General features: G+C 32.4%; 2 protein-coding genes across 6 annotated transcripts; one reads left to right on the top strand and one right to left on the bottom strand.

Moving 5' to 3' along the window:
- The first annotated feature begins 1,142 nt into the window (after positions 1-1,142).
- LOC11430123 (cyclin-L1-1) lies at positions 1,143-6,445 on the top strand. 5 transcript variants are annotated; one of them, XM_024785084.2, is made up of 9 exons: positions 1,143-1,306; positions 1,615-1,788; positions 1,891-1,972; positions 2,051-2,191; positions 2,884-3,053; positions 4,675-4,936; positions 5,474-5,855; positions 5,916-5,969; positions 6,051-6,445. In XM_024785084.2, the coding sequence occupies exons 2-9, from the start codon at positions 1,637-1,639 to the stop codon at positions 6,110-6,112; spliced, it is 1,305 nt and encodes a 434-aa protein (XP_024640852.1). In that variant the 5' UTR covers positions 1,143-1,306; positions 1,615-1,636; the 3' UTR covers positions 6,113-6,445. The 5 variants fall into 5 exon arrangements, with proteins under 5 accessions (XP_024640852.1, XP_024640854.1, XP_039690477.1 ...); XM_024785086.2 differs by having other exon boundaries at positions 1,144-1,306; positions 5,934-5,969; XM_039834543.1 differs by lacking the exon at positions 1,143-1,306 and adding an exon at positions 1,357-1,377.
- Positions 6,446-12,660: 6,215 nt separating this feature from the next.
- LOC11432620 (homologous-pairing protein 2 homolog) lies at positions 12,661-15,193 on the bottom strand. Its single transcript, XM_003614484.4, has 6 exons — positions 15,058-15,193; positions 14,946-14,971; positions 14,568-14,835; positions 13,467-13,537; positions 13,171-13,359; positions 12,661-13,068 (listed from the first exon to the last, which is right to left on the bottom strand). Exons 1-6 carry the CDS (start codon positions 15,083-15,085, stop codon positions 12,970-12,972), a joined length of 681 nt encoding a protein of 226 aa, XP_003614532.1. The 5' UTR covers positions 15,086-15,193; the 3' UTR covers positions 12,661-12,969.
- Positions 15,194-15,781: the final 588 nt, after the last annotated feature.

Genomic DNA, 15,781 nt, shown 5'->3' with positions numbered 1-15,781 from the left:
AGAAGGAATAAGAGATTGTGTATATTTAGAATTAAGTTTGATGAAGGATAGTTGTCACAAGGATGAGAGGGATGATTACCCTCATTCCGTTTAGCACCAGAATGTTCAGAATAGTTTAACCTTCCGATGGGATGACGTTTAAATAGCTAAACGGCTGAGGGCAGGGACCTCTCATTGGACTTAGCTAAATGGTCCAACCCATCACAGTCCATTTAGAAAGAATAGCCCGATCACACATATTCATCAACTAATTAGTGCTTAACACAATAGATCATAATTTATATTATGACATTAACTTATAATAATTGATTATTGTCAATCCATGATTGATTAATTAAATAATTAATCCAAAGGGAGGGAGAGGGGTGTGTCCAAAGCATATTCAGGTGGCGGGGTGGGGTGGGGTTGGTGTGAGGCGGGGGTGAGCATTCCCCAACCCCGTATTAAAACTACGTGTTTCTCCCGCATCGCACCCGTACCCAGTTAATTTAGCTTTTCCCCGTTAAAATCGGAGCAGAGCGGGTGGGATTCAGAGGGTGCGGGTTGTGTGTTGTCATGTCTACTTACACTTGCAACAATTAAAAACTTTAAATGCTTAATTGCACTTTTCCCCCTATAATTTGCCAATTGTGCGATTTTGCACCCCATAGTTTTAAACGAGCGATTTTGCCCCCTATAGTTTTCCCCCTTTCTGATTTTATGGTCCCTATGACATTTAGTGTTGATATGTCTGTTTTTTATCAATTAATGTGTGTCACGTGTGTAATTCCATTTTTTAAAAAATAAAAAAAATGGTATTTTTCAGATTTTGAGAGAAGGAGGCATGTGATATTTCTTCTTAAAATCCGAAAAATCACGTGCTCCTTCTCTCAAAATCTGAAAAATACTATTTTTTTATTTTTAAAAAAATAGAATTACACACGTAGCACACATTAATTGATAAAAACCAGCACTAAATGTCATGGGGACCATAAAATCAGAAAGGGGGAAAACTATAGGGGCAAAATCGCTCGTTTAAAACTATGAAGTGCAAAATCGCACAATTTACAAACTATAGGGGGAAAAGTGCAATTAAGCCAACTTTAAATAAGTTGAGGAGAAAGAATGTACCCAAAAAAAAAAAAAAAAAAAAGTAAAGGAAAAATAATAATAGTCGCAAGCACGGATTTACAAAGTTATGAAAAACGAAGAAACAACGCATCTTCAGAATTAATTAGAACCCTAACAAAGTTTTGGTGAATTTGAATGGTACAATTTTGAAATTTCAAGTTTGGGTGAATTTCACTATCATAAGAAACCATTCCAGGTTTTTTCCTTTTCTTTTTAATAATCTTTATTTTTCGGATTTTCTTTTAATTAAGCGATTCCACGAAACAAGTGCGTTTCCTAATTTTTCACATCTAATTTTCATAATTTATTAACAGCAAACGTTTAATTTGCTCTTTTTTATGAGCAAATCACCGATTCTCTCCCTCAAGTTGTAGGGGTCGAGCATTATTTGGGGGTTAATGCTCGACCCATACAATTTTACGGGCGAATTGGTGATTTACCTTTTTTATTATTATTATTATTATTATTTGAAATTTGATGAAGCCTTGTTTTGATTGTGTTAAGGTTATAAGGGAGCATAAAAGAGATGATCTACGCAGCAATTGACACGTTCTATCTCACGGATGAGCAGTTAACGAATTCACCGTCCAGAAAAGATGGCATAGATGAAGCAACTGAAACCTCTCTTAGAATCTATGGCTGTGATCTTATCCAAGAAAGTGGTATTTTGCTTAGATTGTATCCTTTTTCTGATCAGTATTGCTATTGTTTTCATTTGCGTTTAAATTAATATCTTTTCAAATGCATTCGGTTTAGTTGGTTACCTTAATTATTTGACAGACCGCAAGCGGTCATGGCTACCGGGCAGGTTCTGTTTCATCGGTTCTATTGCAAGAAGTCGTTTGCACGGTTCAATGTCAAGGTCTTGATTTATATATAACTTGTTCTTTTTCTTGTGCATAGTGAATCAAAATGCTCATATTCCAAATCTTTTTTGCAGAAAGTCGCCGCAAGCTGTGTTTGGTTGGCTTCAAAATTAGAGGAAAACCCTAGAAAAGCCAGACAAGTTCTTATTATTTTTCACAGGATGGAATGCAGGAGGGAGAACTTGCCCGTCGAGTATTTAGACTTCTATTCAAAGGTTCGAAGCTCGCATTTTCCCCTTTTATTTTTAAGCATGCGTATGATAGAATCATAGATTTTAGGCCCATGCTGAAAGAATCCCTTAATGACAGGGACCTTGTATGGAAGGTGTATAGAATTAGAAAGGGAGACCACAATTTGGTCTTTGAAAGTGTAACTCAGTCACATTGATCCCTGAATGTATCGAAATTGCAAACAAGTGTCTCTTTTAATAGTTATTTTGATCATTGAATCTGTTATTAGGTAATAGGTAGTCAATTTAGTCCTCAAATGTATTAGGTAATAGGTTGTCTATTTAGCTCATAAAATTACTAACAAAAGAGACACAAATGTGTTTGCAATATCGATACATTTAGTGACTATAGTGACAATGCCTCATATATTCAAGGACCAAAATGGCGGTTTGTCCGAATTAGAAATTTGCAGACCTTGCAGTTAATTACGATATTCCAGTAATTAGAGGGTAGTTGGATTGGCAACCATTTGTTGTTGGGAGTCTTGCAGAGTTGCGGTTAGGCAGAGAGAGTGTGTTTCTCTTCTCTGATGAGCTTGGCTCTGCTGAGGGCTTAGTCACTTATGGATAACCAATATAATAATTTTCTGGTTTTTTTTTTCCATTCATCATTTCTCTGCTCTATCACAACAATTTATAGTCATTTGATTGATTTTGTTTTCTCTTTTGTTGAACAGAAATACGTAAATTTGAAAATGGAGCTGAGCAGAACAGAGAGACATATTTTGAAAGAAATGGGATTTATTTGTCATGTTGAACATCCTCACAAGTTTATTTCAAATTACCTTGCCACCCTTGAAACTCCTCCAGAATTGAGGCAAGAAGCTTGGAATCTGGCTAATGATAGGTATGTAATTGTAGATATTGTGATTTCTATTTTTATTATGCTGATTGTGTATATTCACGGCCTGCACTTTGTTCCACTACACTATACATACCCTATGATTCATTACTCTCACAGTCCCAAAAGATCCCTGTATACGATCCCCAAATTATACTATTTTTGTTCTGTTAAATCTTTGAAGGTTTGCTTCCATTGGAGTCTTAGTGTTTAGTTTGGATATTTCATCATGGTCATTATACTTGATGCTACATACAATGGCACATGATGGAGTAATCCTCTTAGCACAATTAATGAAGTAAAAAATAATATTGACAAATCTTTCCATGACATTTTTGTGATAGATCTTAATTATTTAGGGAGTAAATAGATAGAGAAGGGATATGAAAATTGCAGACTGTTATTGATTGCATACGGTTATGTCTCCAACAGAGCCTTTATACAAATGACATAGTTACAAACTGACAATACAAAATAGTAACTGAAATAATGTACAAATAAATACTCTAGGAATTAGAGAGCCTAGTCTCTCCCAAACCAAACCAACATACGAAATACCTTATACTTTCTAGCTGTCTCCTCTCTTATTTATAATTATTTTACTAAATAACTGCCGCCTTTTGTTATGCTGATTGTGTATTGTGTATATTCTTGGCATGCACTTTGTTTCACTTTACATTGTATGTAATGTACCCCATGATTCATTACTCCCACAGTCCCAAAAGATCCCTTAATATGATCCCCGATTTAGACTGTATCTTTTGTATCATATTAAGATCCCTGAACATCATCTTAATTATTATATTTGGATGCAACATACAATGTCAAGTGATGGACTAATCCTCTTAGAAAGTTTAATGAAGTAAAAAATAATATTGGCAAATCTTTCCATGAAATTTTTATTCACCACCGGATAATGTAAATATCATCCTTTGCGGGCAGTGTTAAAGTGAAAACATAAGACATTATAAAAATGATTTTACTTTTTGATTTTTGTATTAGCTCTATTTGATTGTTCTCCTTATATCTTGTAATAAAAGAGCGAAAAAAAGAAAAAGAAAAAGAAATTAACGTTTTGAAAAATATCGCACGGTCTAGGCAGCAAGTGTGATTGTATTATGGTACTAAGTTTCGACACTTCTATGACATTGTTGAACCTATTGAACTTGTTGTCAATGAGTAGATGTTTTGATGATTATTTTACTTATTATGATGTTGGACTTGTTTTACTTGCCGCTATTAGCGACACGGTTGTTAAATAGCGGCGCAATAACGCTATAGCTTAGGGGAGTTTTAGTAAATTGCCATTGATCCACGATACACCATTTCATACAAAATGTTGTCAAATAGGGGCACTATAGCACTGCTGGCGTTGTAAAATTTGAACAAGCCACCATTTCCCGCGATCCCCAATTGATAGCACTAACACTTGATGCTTCTTATAATCTTGTGCTACAAACATCTGATCATATCACAATGTAGTGGAGTTAAAATTTATTTATTCATAATTTCTGACTAGAATTCGTGCTAGTATCTTTAGTTATGACATGTATTCAATGCTCTCAACTAGAACATCTCGCTTGATGTTTCTTAGTTATATGCCTACCTAATTATATTTTTTATGCAGTTTGCGCACTTCATTGTGTGTTAGATTTAAGAGTGAGATTGTGGCCTGTGGAGTTGTATATGCTGCAGCTCGTAGGTTTCAAGTACCCCTTCCTGAGAACCCACCATGGTGGAAGGCATTTGATGCAGAAAAGTCTGGGATTGATGAAGTCTGCAGGGTTTTGGCTCACCTCTATAGTCTTCCCAAGGCACAATATATACCAGTTTGCAAGGACGAGGACTCATTTACATTCTCCAACAAATCATTGGAATCAAAGGCGATGGTCAGTTTTTCCCTTTTAATTTTGAAATTTTGCTCCTCTAAACTGAGGTATATATTTTATATAGTAAAGTGGGGTTTAAACAGTGATATTTCATGTTTTATGTATGGAAAATCATGTAAATTGATACTGATGTTTTCAATATATGTATAAAATCCATAATTTTTATCTTGCGGACTGCTAGCAACACTGTCTAACACACTTTCCAACTCACTCTTTATTGGTTAAAATCACATGGGTCCACAAATTCATGAGTCCCATATAAATTTGGTGGGATCAATATGATTTTTAAGCAATAAGAGTATGCTGAAAAACTTGTTAAGAGAGTGTTGCTAGCATTATTCTTTTTATCTTTTGAAGTGTGTCCCCATATTCGGTGGAGTCATGCTTTATTTTTAACCTGCCTTATTGGTGCAATACTGTATTAGTTCACTTGGCTGTTATGTTATGAGACAATGTTTTCTTTTATAAACCTGTATTATTGACAATGAAACTTATGGTTTTGATCGAACATATTTTTTAATCATTGCCAATCTGTAGGATGTTCCACAAAGTAGCTCCCCAACGAATGCTGAGACGCCAGCCCTAAAGGGAGCTCTCGAAGAAGCTAATATTGACTTGAGTAGCAGCAAGGGTGCTTTGGTAAAGCAAACCAGTGATAAGCTGAACGATGCTAGGAAGTCTGATGACGAATCCAAAGGCACGGCTGCTGAGAGAGATGTAAAAGATGAACTCACATTCAAATCCAAATCCGATCGTAGAGTGGAGGCCTCTGGAGACTTACGCAGGGACCTGGACAGAATAAAATCAAGGGGTCGTGGTCGAGGAAGGGATTCTGATAATGAACGTGAGCGAGAGGAAGCTGAGAGGTTCAAACTCAAGGATCATGGTCATCATTCTAGGCAGAGAGCAAGGGATTCAGGTAAATTTACAGATTTTATGTGTGATTATTGTTTTGTTGTGTTATTAAGTTAAGATTTAGTATTTGTACTGGATGCAGGACATTCAGAGAAGTCAAAACGCCACTCGTCGCATGGTATGAATTGTGTCTTTGTGAGTTTGGTATTTGCCATTTTCTTTTGGTATATAATTTCCTTACACATTTTTCTTATTTCAGACCGTGACTACTACAGTTCCTCTTACTCGTCAAGAGAGAAGGATCGGCGTAGACATCATTGACGTAACTTAGAAGAGCTAAGGTGTGCCCCACGGCATATCCGTGGATGCTTGTCTAAGTCAGTTGATCAAACATTGTACAGCTCTTGATTCAACGATATATTCTCAAATAGCTTATGCTCGTCAGGGTCGAACTTGTTAAAGATATAAACCCAAACTTTGATCTAATGCTTAATATTCTGCAATATGTGTGCCTGTTATATTCTGCAATATCTAATCTCCTTTTAGTACTTTTCTTGATTTATCAAAAGAAAATATTTTAGGTGTAAGAATTTTGGAAAAATATAGCACACTTCCTTTAATTAAATCAGTATAATCTGAAGTTTGTTTCTTTTATGAAAGGTAACCTATGAGACTTCAATTATCTATTTATATTTTATTGTATCATATTTCAATATATTTTATTTATCTTGATTTCTATGTAATGACTCTAATAGAATTTACTACAGTCGTCTATATTCCATCCCAATGTTTAAGCCCTTATCATTCAATTTTTCACCCAAGGAATTCTCTTTTGACTCTCATTGTCTTGCTCTCCCTTTCTTCTTATTTTCTGCCATGCATTCCTGATTCTACTAATTGGAAAAACCTTTTTTAAACTCCAATTAAATCACTTCCATGAGTTTTAGTTGACCTTGAATTCTAGTAATTTATTTGCTGGTTTTGTTTGTAAACCAATTACTACTCTTTATAGTCAATCAAACTTGGTCAAATCAATGAATACATAACTTCCCTTACGTTACACAATTTGCAGCGCCTCTTCTTCAAATAAAGGTCTATTAATAATTTACAATTAATTTCCATTTAGAATGCTGAAACATTTTCCTTTTGTAATTTTAAATAATGTGTTGGATTAAAATTCGGGAGGCGATTCACAAGGACTTCCAATAATAGTTTACAGCGAACATTGCACAACGCAATGCCTCTCCAGTCTTTTATAGTTTATTGTTCCTTGCCCTTTGGGATCAAAGCTATATTTGTGGAGTTCAAAGATGGAGGGAATTGCCCTTTGTTCAGCCACTGACAACACTCATTATAAATATCCTCTATATACACGGGGTTGGTAGAACCCAGGGTTAAAACCAGGTCCAGGACACTTGTCAGGTCGCATAAAGAACATTGCTTCTTTAAACTCTTCTATATGGAACGGAGCTGTTAGCTGGTCATTGTCTTCGTTATTAATGACCTCAAACTCTTCTAAATGGGGTAGAAATACTTTCTTTTCCTTCAAACCGTTCTTCAAAGTAATTATTAGCTATGGAGCGCATTCCCATGTCATCTGTTATAGGAGTTCCTTCATCTGTTTCAAGAGGAAGAATTTGATTAACTTTCTTCCTAGATCTTGCCACAACATGAAAGAACTTCGTAAGTGATTTTCTGCTCTCTTTCTCCAGTACATATCATCTTGAATAAGAAGATGATTGAGTTTTTTCCTCATCTTGAACTTCATCTTGCATTCCACTATATATATATAACTGCGACTTCTACCCAACTGATTCCAACACTCTTCAATGTCAATATGAAGATTGTTGCAATGGGTTTTCAGACATAAAAAATTGAATTTGAAAACAATGATAAGAAATCAAGAGATCTTTACCTTTCTTTGATAACAGTTACCTAAAAATATGAAAAAAATGTTATAAGGTTTTAGATTTTCTCCAAAAAATATGCAATATCTTGTTTTTTTTTTTTTTTTTTTATAGAAAAATATGCAATATCTATACGCGCACATAAAAGCAGTAAAAGAATTCTAAAAAAAAAAAAAAATAGTATCACAAGAATTGTTCAATCATTGTAGACATAATTGGTTGTCGTAGTAGTAAATGAATATGTAATTTTTGTAAGCAAAAAGTAAGATGAAAAATATCTTAAATTATATTCTATTCGTCACTATTTGAAATTTCGAAATTATAGTCTCTAAAATTTTAAAATATCGTAAATTTTCTCCATCATTAAATTTTGAATTAATTTTTGTTTATACGTGATTTGAATAATGAACTAACATAACAAGAGTGATGTGACGGTGCATATATAAATTTTTCCACTTCTCTATATTCAACATACCGTTTGTGAATCTAACTACTAAATTATTTGAAGAAAGAAAATGAGTATATTTTCCACGAGACTTCTGTTCATATGAACTTTCTAAGAGGTATGTCATAGTTTAGGAATCTTGGCTACTAATGGATGTGGTGTCCATTACGTTAAGAGTTTGATGTTCAGATAAGAGGGATATGATGGAATAAACTTTTATAACATACTTTTAAAAAAATTAATATAGCTAAGGAGACATTGATTCTTTTTTCTTTTTTTTTTTGTCTAGTAGCTTAGTGGAAACTCACATGTTTAAACGTTAAGAAGTGGGGTGTCTAGGGTTGAAACTTCAACTCCTACATAAATTAGGCAATGTCTGTACCAATTTAGTTAAACTCACGGAGACTATTCTATCAGGTATCTATAATGAAAAATTAATGTAAAAACAATGAAAAAAATATTTAAAAGTCTAAAATATTAAATCTTTATACTAACAATTTAGAGTTCTTAGAAATAGCCTATTTCAAATTCCTTTCCTCTAAGGATGTCCACCTCATCAAAAGCCTACTTGGCATATGTTCCCAAAATTCCTCCTAATTTTTAATACAAGCTTAATAATTTTAATTATTATTAAAAACCGTTTTTTATTTAACATTAAATTGTACATAAAGTAAATAGTTGGTTACAATCAGATAATGATTAATATAATTACTGTTTCGATTAAAATTTATATTTTACAATAAAAATTTGAACGTTACAAATCAAATAATTACTAATCTAATTAGTATTCAATTAACATTTATATGTAACATTCAAAATTTGGTTGGTTACAAAATTATAATAAATAAACTGAATAAATTCTATTTTGAATTTTGGGACGTTACACTAAGGCATTAACCTACTAATTAAAAAATTAATTGTATTAATTAGTTTTTAAGGTTATATAATTAATTTTTGTTTGTTACAAAACTATATTACATAATTATTTATAAGATATTATTAAATATTAAATTAAATTTCAAATGTTATGAAGTTAATTTTTTGTACGTTACATGAAATATAATTTAACCGTTTAATGCACGTTTTATAATATTAAAGACGTTGATAATATTAATTTTAAAACGGTCAAATTGATAATTAATTTATATTAACCGTTATGGTACTATTTTTCTATATAAATAGTAGAGATTTTGGGTATGAGTAAACAACAATCACAAAATGTAGTTATTCGTTTTCTGTTCTTTGGTGCTCTGGTATCTATATTCTAAACTATTTCTGTAATTTTTCTATTGCAAAGGAAAATGTCAACGAAACACAACTTCATCTCTAATGTTTCGCCAAGAAAACAATCGTGGACATTGGTTGTGAGGGTTGTTCGTGCTTGGTTTGGTCAAGACTACAAAAATAAAAAACTACCATTTTTCATGGAGTTGGTTCTAATGAATCGAAAGGTATCTTTTTCATATCGTTTTTCTTTTTTGTTTTTTTTTTTAGTATTTTTTGTTTAAAGTATAGTGTTCTCAACTTTTTTATCTAGGGTGATCGAATTGGTGCGTCTATACGAAGAACATTGATCTACAAGTTCAAGGAACAACTCCAAGAGGGAATGGTGTTCACGATTTCCTCATTTAATGTTGCTAGCAACAATGGTTCGTATCGACCATCATGCAACGAATACAAACTGGATTTCACAATCAACACAAAAGTCAAACTATCTAAAACTGTTTTGGTCCCAACAAACGTGTATTCGTTTACACCTGCACCTCATGTTTTCAATGAATCTTACGACAACAACTACTTAGTTGGTACGTGACTATAATTTTCTTCATGTAGATTTTTTTAAATATTATTTTTGCTTACAAAAATAACACAATAATTTATATATTGAATTAATAAAATGTTTAGTTTAATATGATTCAATTGTACGTTATATTCTTTTAATAATAAATAGTAATTTCATCGATATTTTAATGTGTGTTATATATGCAGATGTAATAGGAGTCATGATTGGAGTTGGAGTTGAAAGAGAGTACGAAAGAGATGGTGTAAAAACTAAAATGAATGTCATTGAATTGGATTCAAATGGGTAGGTTTGATTCATATACTTTTGAATCTTAATGATAGGAAAACCAGCATTGCGAAATGCATTTTCTTACACTAGAATCACATTCAATCCTGAAATGGGTGAAACAAAGGAAATAAGGAAAAGGTATATATATTTTTTTTAATATAACATTTTTTTTTCTTAAGTTATAATATTATTGATTGATACTTTTTATTATAGCTTTCTTAGTGCAAATACAAATTCTCCTGCATCGGGATTGATCCAGTTACCAAATTCATCTCGCATACCTGTAAATGAGGAGTTTCTCTTACTTACTCCTAGGACCACTATTGAGGAGTTGAAGAATGTTAATAAGGTTTTTTATTTTATTTTATTACAGGTCTATTTTGGTAAAGTTTGTACACCTTTTGGTATAATGTTATTTTGTATGGTGATGCGGCACCTCTTTTATTGTCTTGGGAATTTCAATTTTCAATTGAACAAATCGTTTTTGTTGCATGTATTGACAATTCAATAAAAAAAAACCAGTTTCCATATTTTCAATTTACAATTTACTTATGTCTTAAACTTTACACAAATTCTAAAGTAAATACAAAAATTAAGTTTCCCTAAGTGTGAATAATTAGCGATAACCTATTATTTTAAAAATATTGTTTTTGTGTTTTAAACTTATTTTTTGTTCACAAATATAAAACGTTAATGCTTTTTTTATATTCAAAATTTAACATAAAAATTCATTTTTTTTTAATGAAATACAAAATATACATATATTTATGAGGTAAATTTTATTCAAAAATGTGCTTATTTTGATAAATTAAAAAAATAATGTTAATGAATATTATTTATGAAACCAATAAAAATAATAGATGTAACTAAAATTTTAAATTTAGGTTTTTTTTATTTATAATTGCGATCATAGAGATCATTGTGATTAAGTAAAAAATTAATATTTTATTAAGAGTGAAAAATTAAAACATAGGTAATCATATCCATTTGATATATTGAATGACTGACAAACCAAAGCTAATACAAACTCTTACTAATTAGTTAATTTTTTAGAAATATATTAATTATTTATAGTGTTTTTATCTTTTGGATTTTATTGTACTTTTGTTGATTATTTTATCACTCTCACAAAAATAGTCATCTATAAAATTTAACTTTTTGATCTCAATAAATGATTATTTATCGTTCAATTTTAAATACGAAGATAAAATACCACATAATGCCAAAATTATGGATGAAAAGAAACAAAAACAATAATATTTAAAAAATCTGTTAAAATTTAAATCATATTAAAAAAATTTAAATAAAATGTATCCCGTACTTGGCACGAGGCGTTACACTAGTATTTTACAAAGTTATATAGGATTCTTTCATAAGGATATGTACGTAACGTTGAATTACTTTTAAATATCAAATAAATTTGTGATTTTGTGACTATGAATATCTTAGGAACCAATTAATCATTTTTGGAATTTTCAGAAACTGGACTACATGATCGTGTGATGATCATAATAGTCCAAGCCTCCAACCATGAAAAAAGAAATAATTCAACAAAGATTTAAAAGATGCCAAAACGTATCTTAAGTTGCATTTCAGCTGATGATGTTTTGAAGGGGGCTGCGGCCTCACTAGATGCTGAAATTAAAGCTGATGTTTTTGTAAAGGAAATTGTTTTTTACAAGAGTGATGATTGATGAATCAAATAATAAACGGAATAGAAGTCGCTCTTCCAAGAGGATACCTTCTCAAGATATGATGCTGGAAAAAGAGGTTGGATCAGGTTCTAGGCAACTAGATTTGAATACAGTGAGGACTAGATGCAGAGTGCACCTCAGGTTAATACAGAAAAGAGGCCATTTTCAATGAGACCTAGATGATTGTTAAATTGCTCGGTATGAGCGCAAGCAGCATGCGATGTTTCAAATCAAATATGAACTTGCTAGTAGCCTAGCTAAATATGTAAATATTTCGGTCATTATATTTTTATTGTATTCCATATTTACCATCAAAGTTTTCGCATGGATTTCCAGCATTTACATGGTTAGATATAAAATCAGAATCATAGATTCCAACTTCTAGTTAATCATCACAGAAAAATAGGTACCCTTCAGACAAGGACATAGGAAACAGGTTGGTATTTGACAATTCACAGATGAGTGCAAAAGAAACCAGAATATCAGAAGACATTTCAAAGTGAAGTTGCTAACTAGTCTTCACTCTTCAGTGGTATATAGCATGTTAACATTAGATGAAAACAATTGTCAGCTATCTGGTGTTATTATCATTTATCAGCAAGTTTAGAATTCAGTTTAGACCAGAATATTAGCATACCAGGCAAAGCATCAGTAAGTTTCTTAAAGGTCGGATATGAGGTTCCTACCATAATATTTTGTTTATTGGACCCAATTTTTGTGAAATTATCAATCAAATGTTAGTGGTTATGAAGTTTGAAACTTAAGTAAGATATTATGTGCCTGAAACATCAATACACAAGGATAGCATGCTATGTAGTATGACCAATGTCAGCAACCAGAGAGATATAAACAATAATATTTGCACTGAGACCATGCCCTGGTGAGTTAGTCTTGTAAAAGACGGTGGACTAAAACCCGAAAACTGAGTCTAAATTGTAAAGACTTACATTACATTGACTATGTAATTTGTATTCATGTTCAGTACTGTCAGAAACTCCATATAATCTATATACCTGTGTCATTGATCAGGAAGGAAAGACTTCCAAGTTTCGATAAATATATCACTGTCCCCTTGGCCGCTTCTTACCTTGCGGTATCAGGTCACTGCATGACTGCAAACTCACACCAACATCTTCATCATATTCTAGCCCAAGCTCCTCCTGCAATATTCAATTATATTAGTAGTAATAGTAATAGTAATAATAGGCACAACACAACAATAGAAAAAGAACAACTATGATACTGACAGGACAAAAAGAAACCTTAAATTCTTTGGGATCCTTAGGTGAGTTCTCAGTGAGGGTATCCCATAAATCCCTGAACATTCTTTTACGCTTCCTCCACTGACTTATTTTCTCCGACAACATACTCTCAACTGCCACACGTTCTTCTGGCCTCACCAAAGTAACACCTCCACGTAACTTGTTCAACTTGATCTCCAGTTCTTGAACCTGAAGCAGAATTTTATAGATGATAACAATATCTTAATTGAACAACATTCCAAATCATTAATTCCTTTCAACAATGTAAAAAGGCACATGAACAACCACATATTTACCTGCATTCGAAGGTCAATTTCTTTTTCACAGATCTGCTCCATTGTTAAATTTGATTGCAACGACTTAATTTCTGCACCAACAAGTTACATTCATCAATTGCAAGAATTCTAAAAGACCAAGCCCTCACCAGTTTCAACAATAACCGGAATCTTTAACAAATGTACTGCTAGATTGTTACTTGGAATATTCAATAGAGAATCGAATGAAATCAGATGAAACAAAACAAAATGGAATGCAGTAAATACTATAACTCTAGATTTTTACAATCAAATCCTCTCAAATTTGAGAGTTACTTCGTTTCATTGTATTCCGTTCCATCCTTTTTCAGCAATGGAAGATATCGGTGGAGATCACAACAAATACTATAAAATGAAATCCAGCACAGCAAACACTATAATTGTATATATTTTTACAACGAAATCCTACTAACTTGAGAGATACTTTGTATCATTGTACTTCGTTCCATCTCTTTTCATTAATTAAAGATAGTACCAGTTCAGGGTTCAATCAATTGAACAATCTGGTGAAGATCAAAATATGGCTTCAATTAATTGCAGTGCTTGAAAGACTGATCCGGGCATCGAATGAACAAAACCTCCAGGTATCCACTCAAATTGGGATGAAACCATAACCAAAATGCTCAAATAAACGAACCATAACAGTTATTAAACTACTCAAATTAATTAGTGTTTTAAAGACTCAACCATACATCAAACCCAAACCTCTTTTTAAATCACTCAAATTGGAATGGAACACAAACTAAACTACTCATATAACCAAACCGTAGAAAGCACCGGTTCACAGTTCCATCATTTAGGTTTTAAAACACCGAACTCGTGAATCATTCAGGTCATGATTCAACTGCTTTAAACCGCTCAAATCGGGATGGAACCACAATTAAGCTACTCAAATAACTGAACTGTAGATAGTACCAGTTCAATCAGTTGAATCATCCAGGTCATGATTCAACTGTTTTAAACCCCTCGAACCCTAAACAAACCCCAATCAAAATGCTCAAATAACCAAACAGCATCGAGTTCAATCAATAATCAATATAATCACCCAATTCAATTACATTTCCAAAACATTTTAAATCATACCTGCTTCAACCTCACCAATAACCTTCTTCTGTTCCTCAAGCTGCTTCTGCAAATTAGCATTCTTTTCCTTCATCTGATTAAGCTCTTCATTATTCGGAATCTCAAACTGATCTTGTCGAGCAACGTATATCTTCTGCTTACCATACTCCTTAAACGAAATCTTCCCGCCTTTTTCAAGACTATCCAACGCTTTCTGTATCGCCGCTTTCTTCAGATTAAACTTTTGCAACGCATCCGCCACATTTTGCGTATTCAGCGGCCTATTTTGCTACCCAAATCACAATAACACAATAATTCAACAAATTTTTACCATAAACACAGTATAAATACCAAATCAATAGAAACTAATTGAAAGTGAAAACAATTTTTTTTTTTTACCTCGTTGACGAAGTTCAACACGATTGCTGAAAATTGAATTAAAGAGAGAAAATGTTAGGTTTATGAAAGGAAACGAAAAATTGAGAGAGAGATGGGTGTGTAATGAGAGTACCTTCAGCGCTATCGGATTTTGGAGCCATTGTTGAGATTGGAAGAAAATTGGCGGGAAAATTCTGAAACGCTTTTTCTTTTCTTTTGTTTCTGAGAAGAAGGTGAATGAAATGAAATGGGGGTATTTGATTTGACAAGGGTATATGAGCTTCTACGACGTCGTTTGTTTGGTGAGTGAATGAAAAACGACCCAAGTATATTTTGTTTCTAGGTTTGCAAAATGTGAAACTAGTTTTTGAAATTGAAGATTAGTATTAATTTTAATCAATTTCATCATTTGCTACAAATTAAAAAATGAATTTAATTTGTATATATCAACAGCGTAAAATTACATATACATACATTCAATCTTCTCGATGGTTAGGAAGTACAATTTTCTTATGGATGTCCCATGTTTGAGTCCTAATTCCTTTTATTTTTATATTTCTATTATATTTTTAAGGGTTAATATGTACTTACCCCCTGTAAATTGGGCGAGTTACAGTTTACCCTCTGTAAAAAAAAAAAAAAGTATAGATTTCAACCTTCTAATTTGAATAGTCTTCCGAAATAGACTCTGTAATTTGAAGATTCTTTCGTTTTAGTCCCTGAGGTCATCTGACTGCGCAAACATGATGACGTGACATGATGAGTCAACATTTTTGGATGATGTGGCGCGCTGATTGTATAATTAATTTTGTTTTTGATTTTTTATTTTCATTTATATTAATTTTAAAATAAAAAAA

The sequence above is a fragment of the Medicago truncatula genome, chromosome 5 (assembly GCF_003473485.1).
Source record: "Medicago truncatula cultivar Jemalong A17 chromosome 5, MtrunA17r5.0-ANR, whole genome shotgun sequence".
Lineage (NCBI taxonomy): Eukaryota > Viridiplantae > Streptophyta > Magnoliopsida > Fabales > Fabaceae > Medicago > Medicago truncatula.
This window is presented reverse-complemented; position numbering and strand designations above follow the sequence as displayed.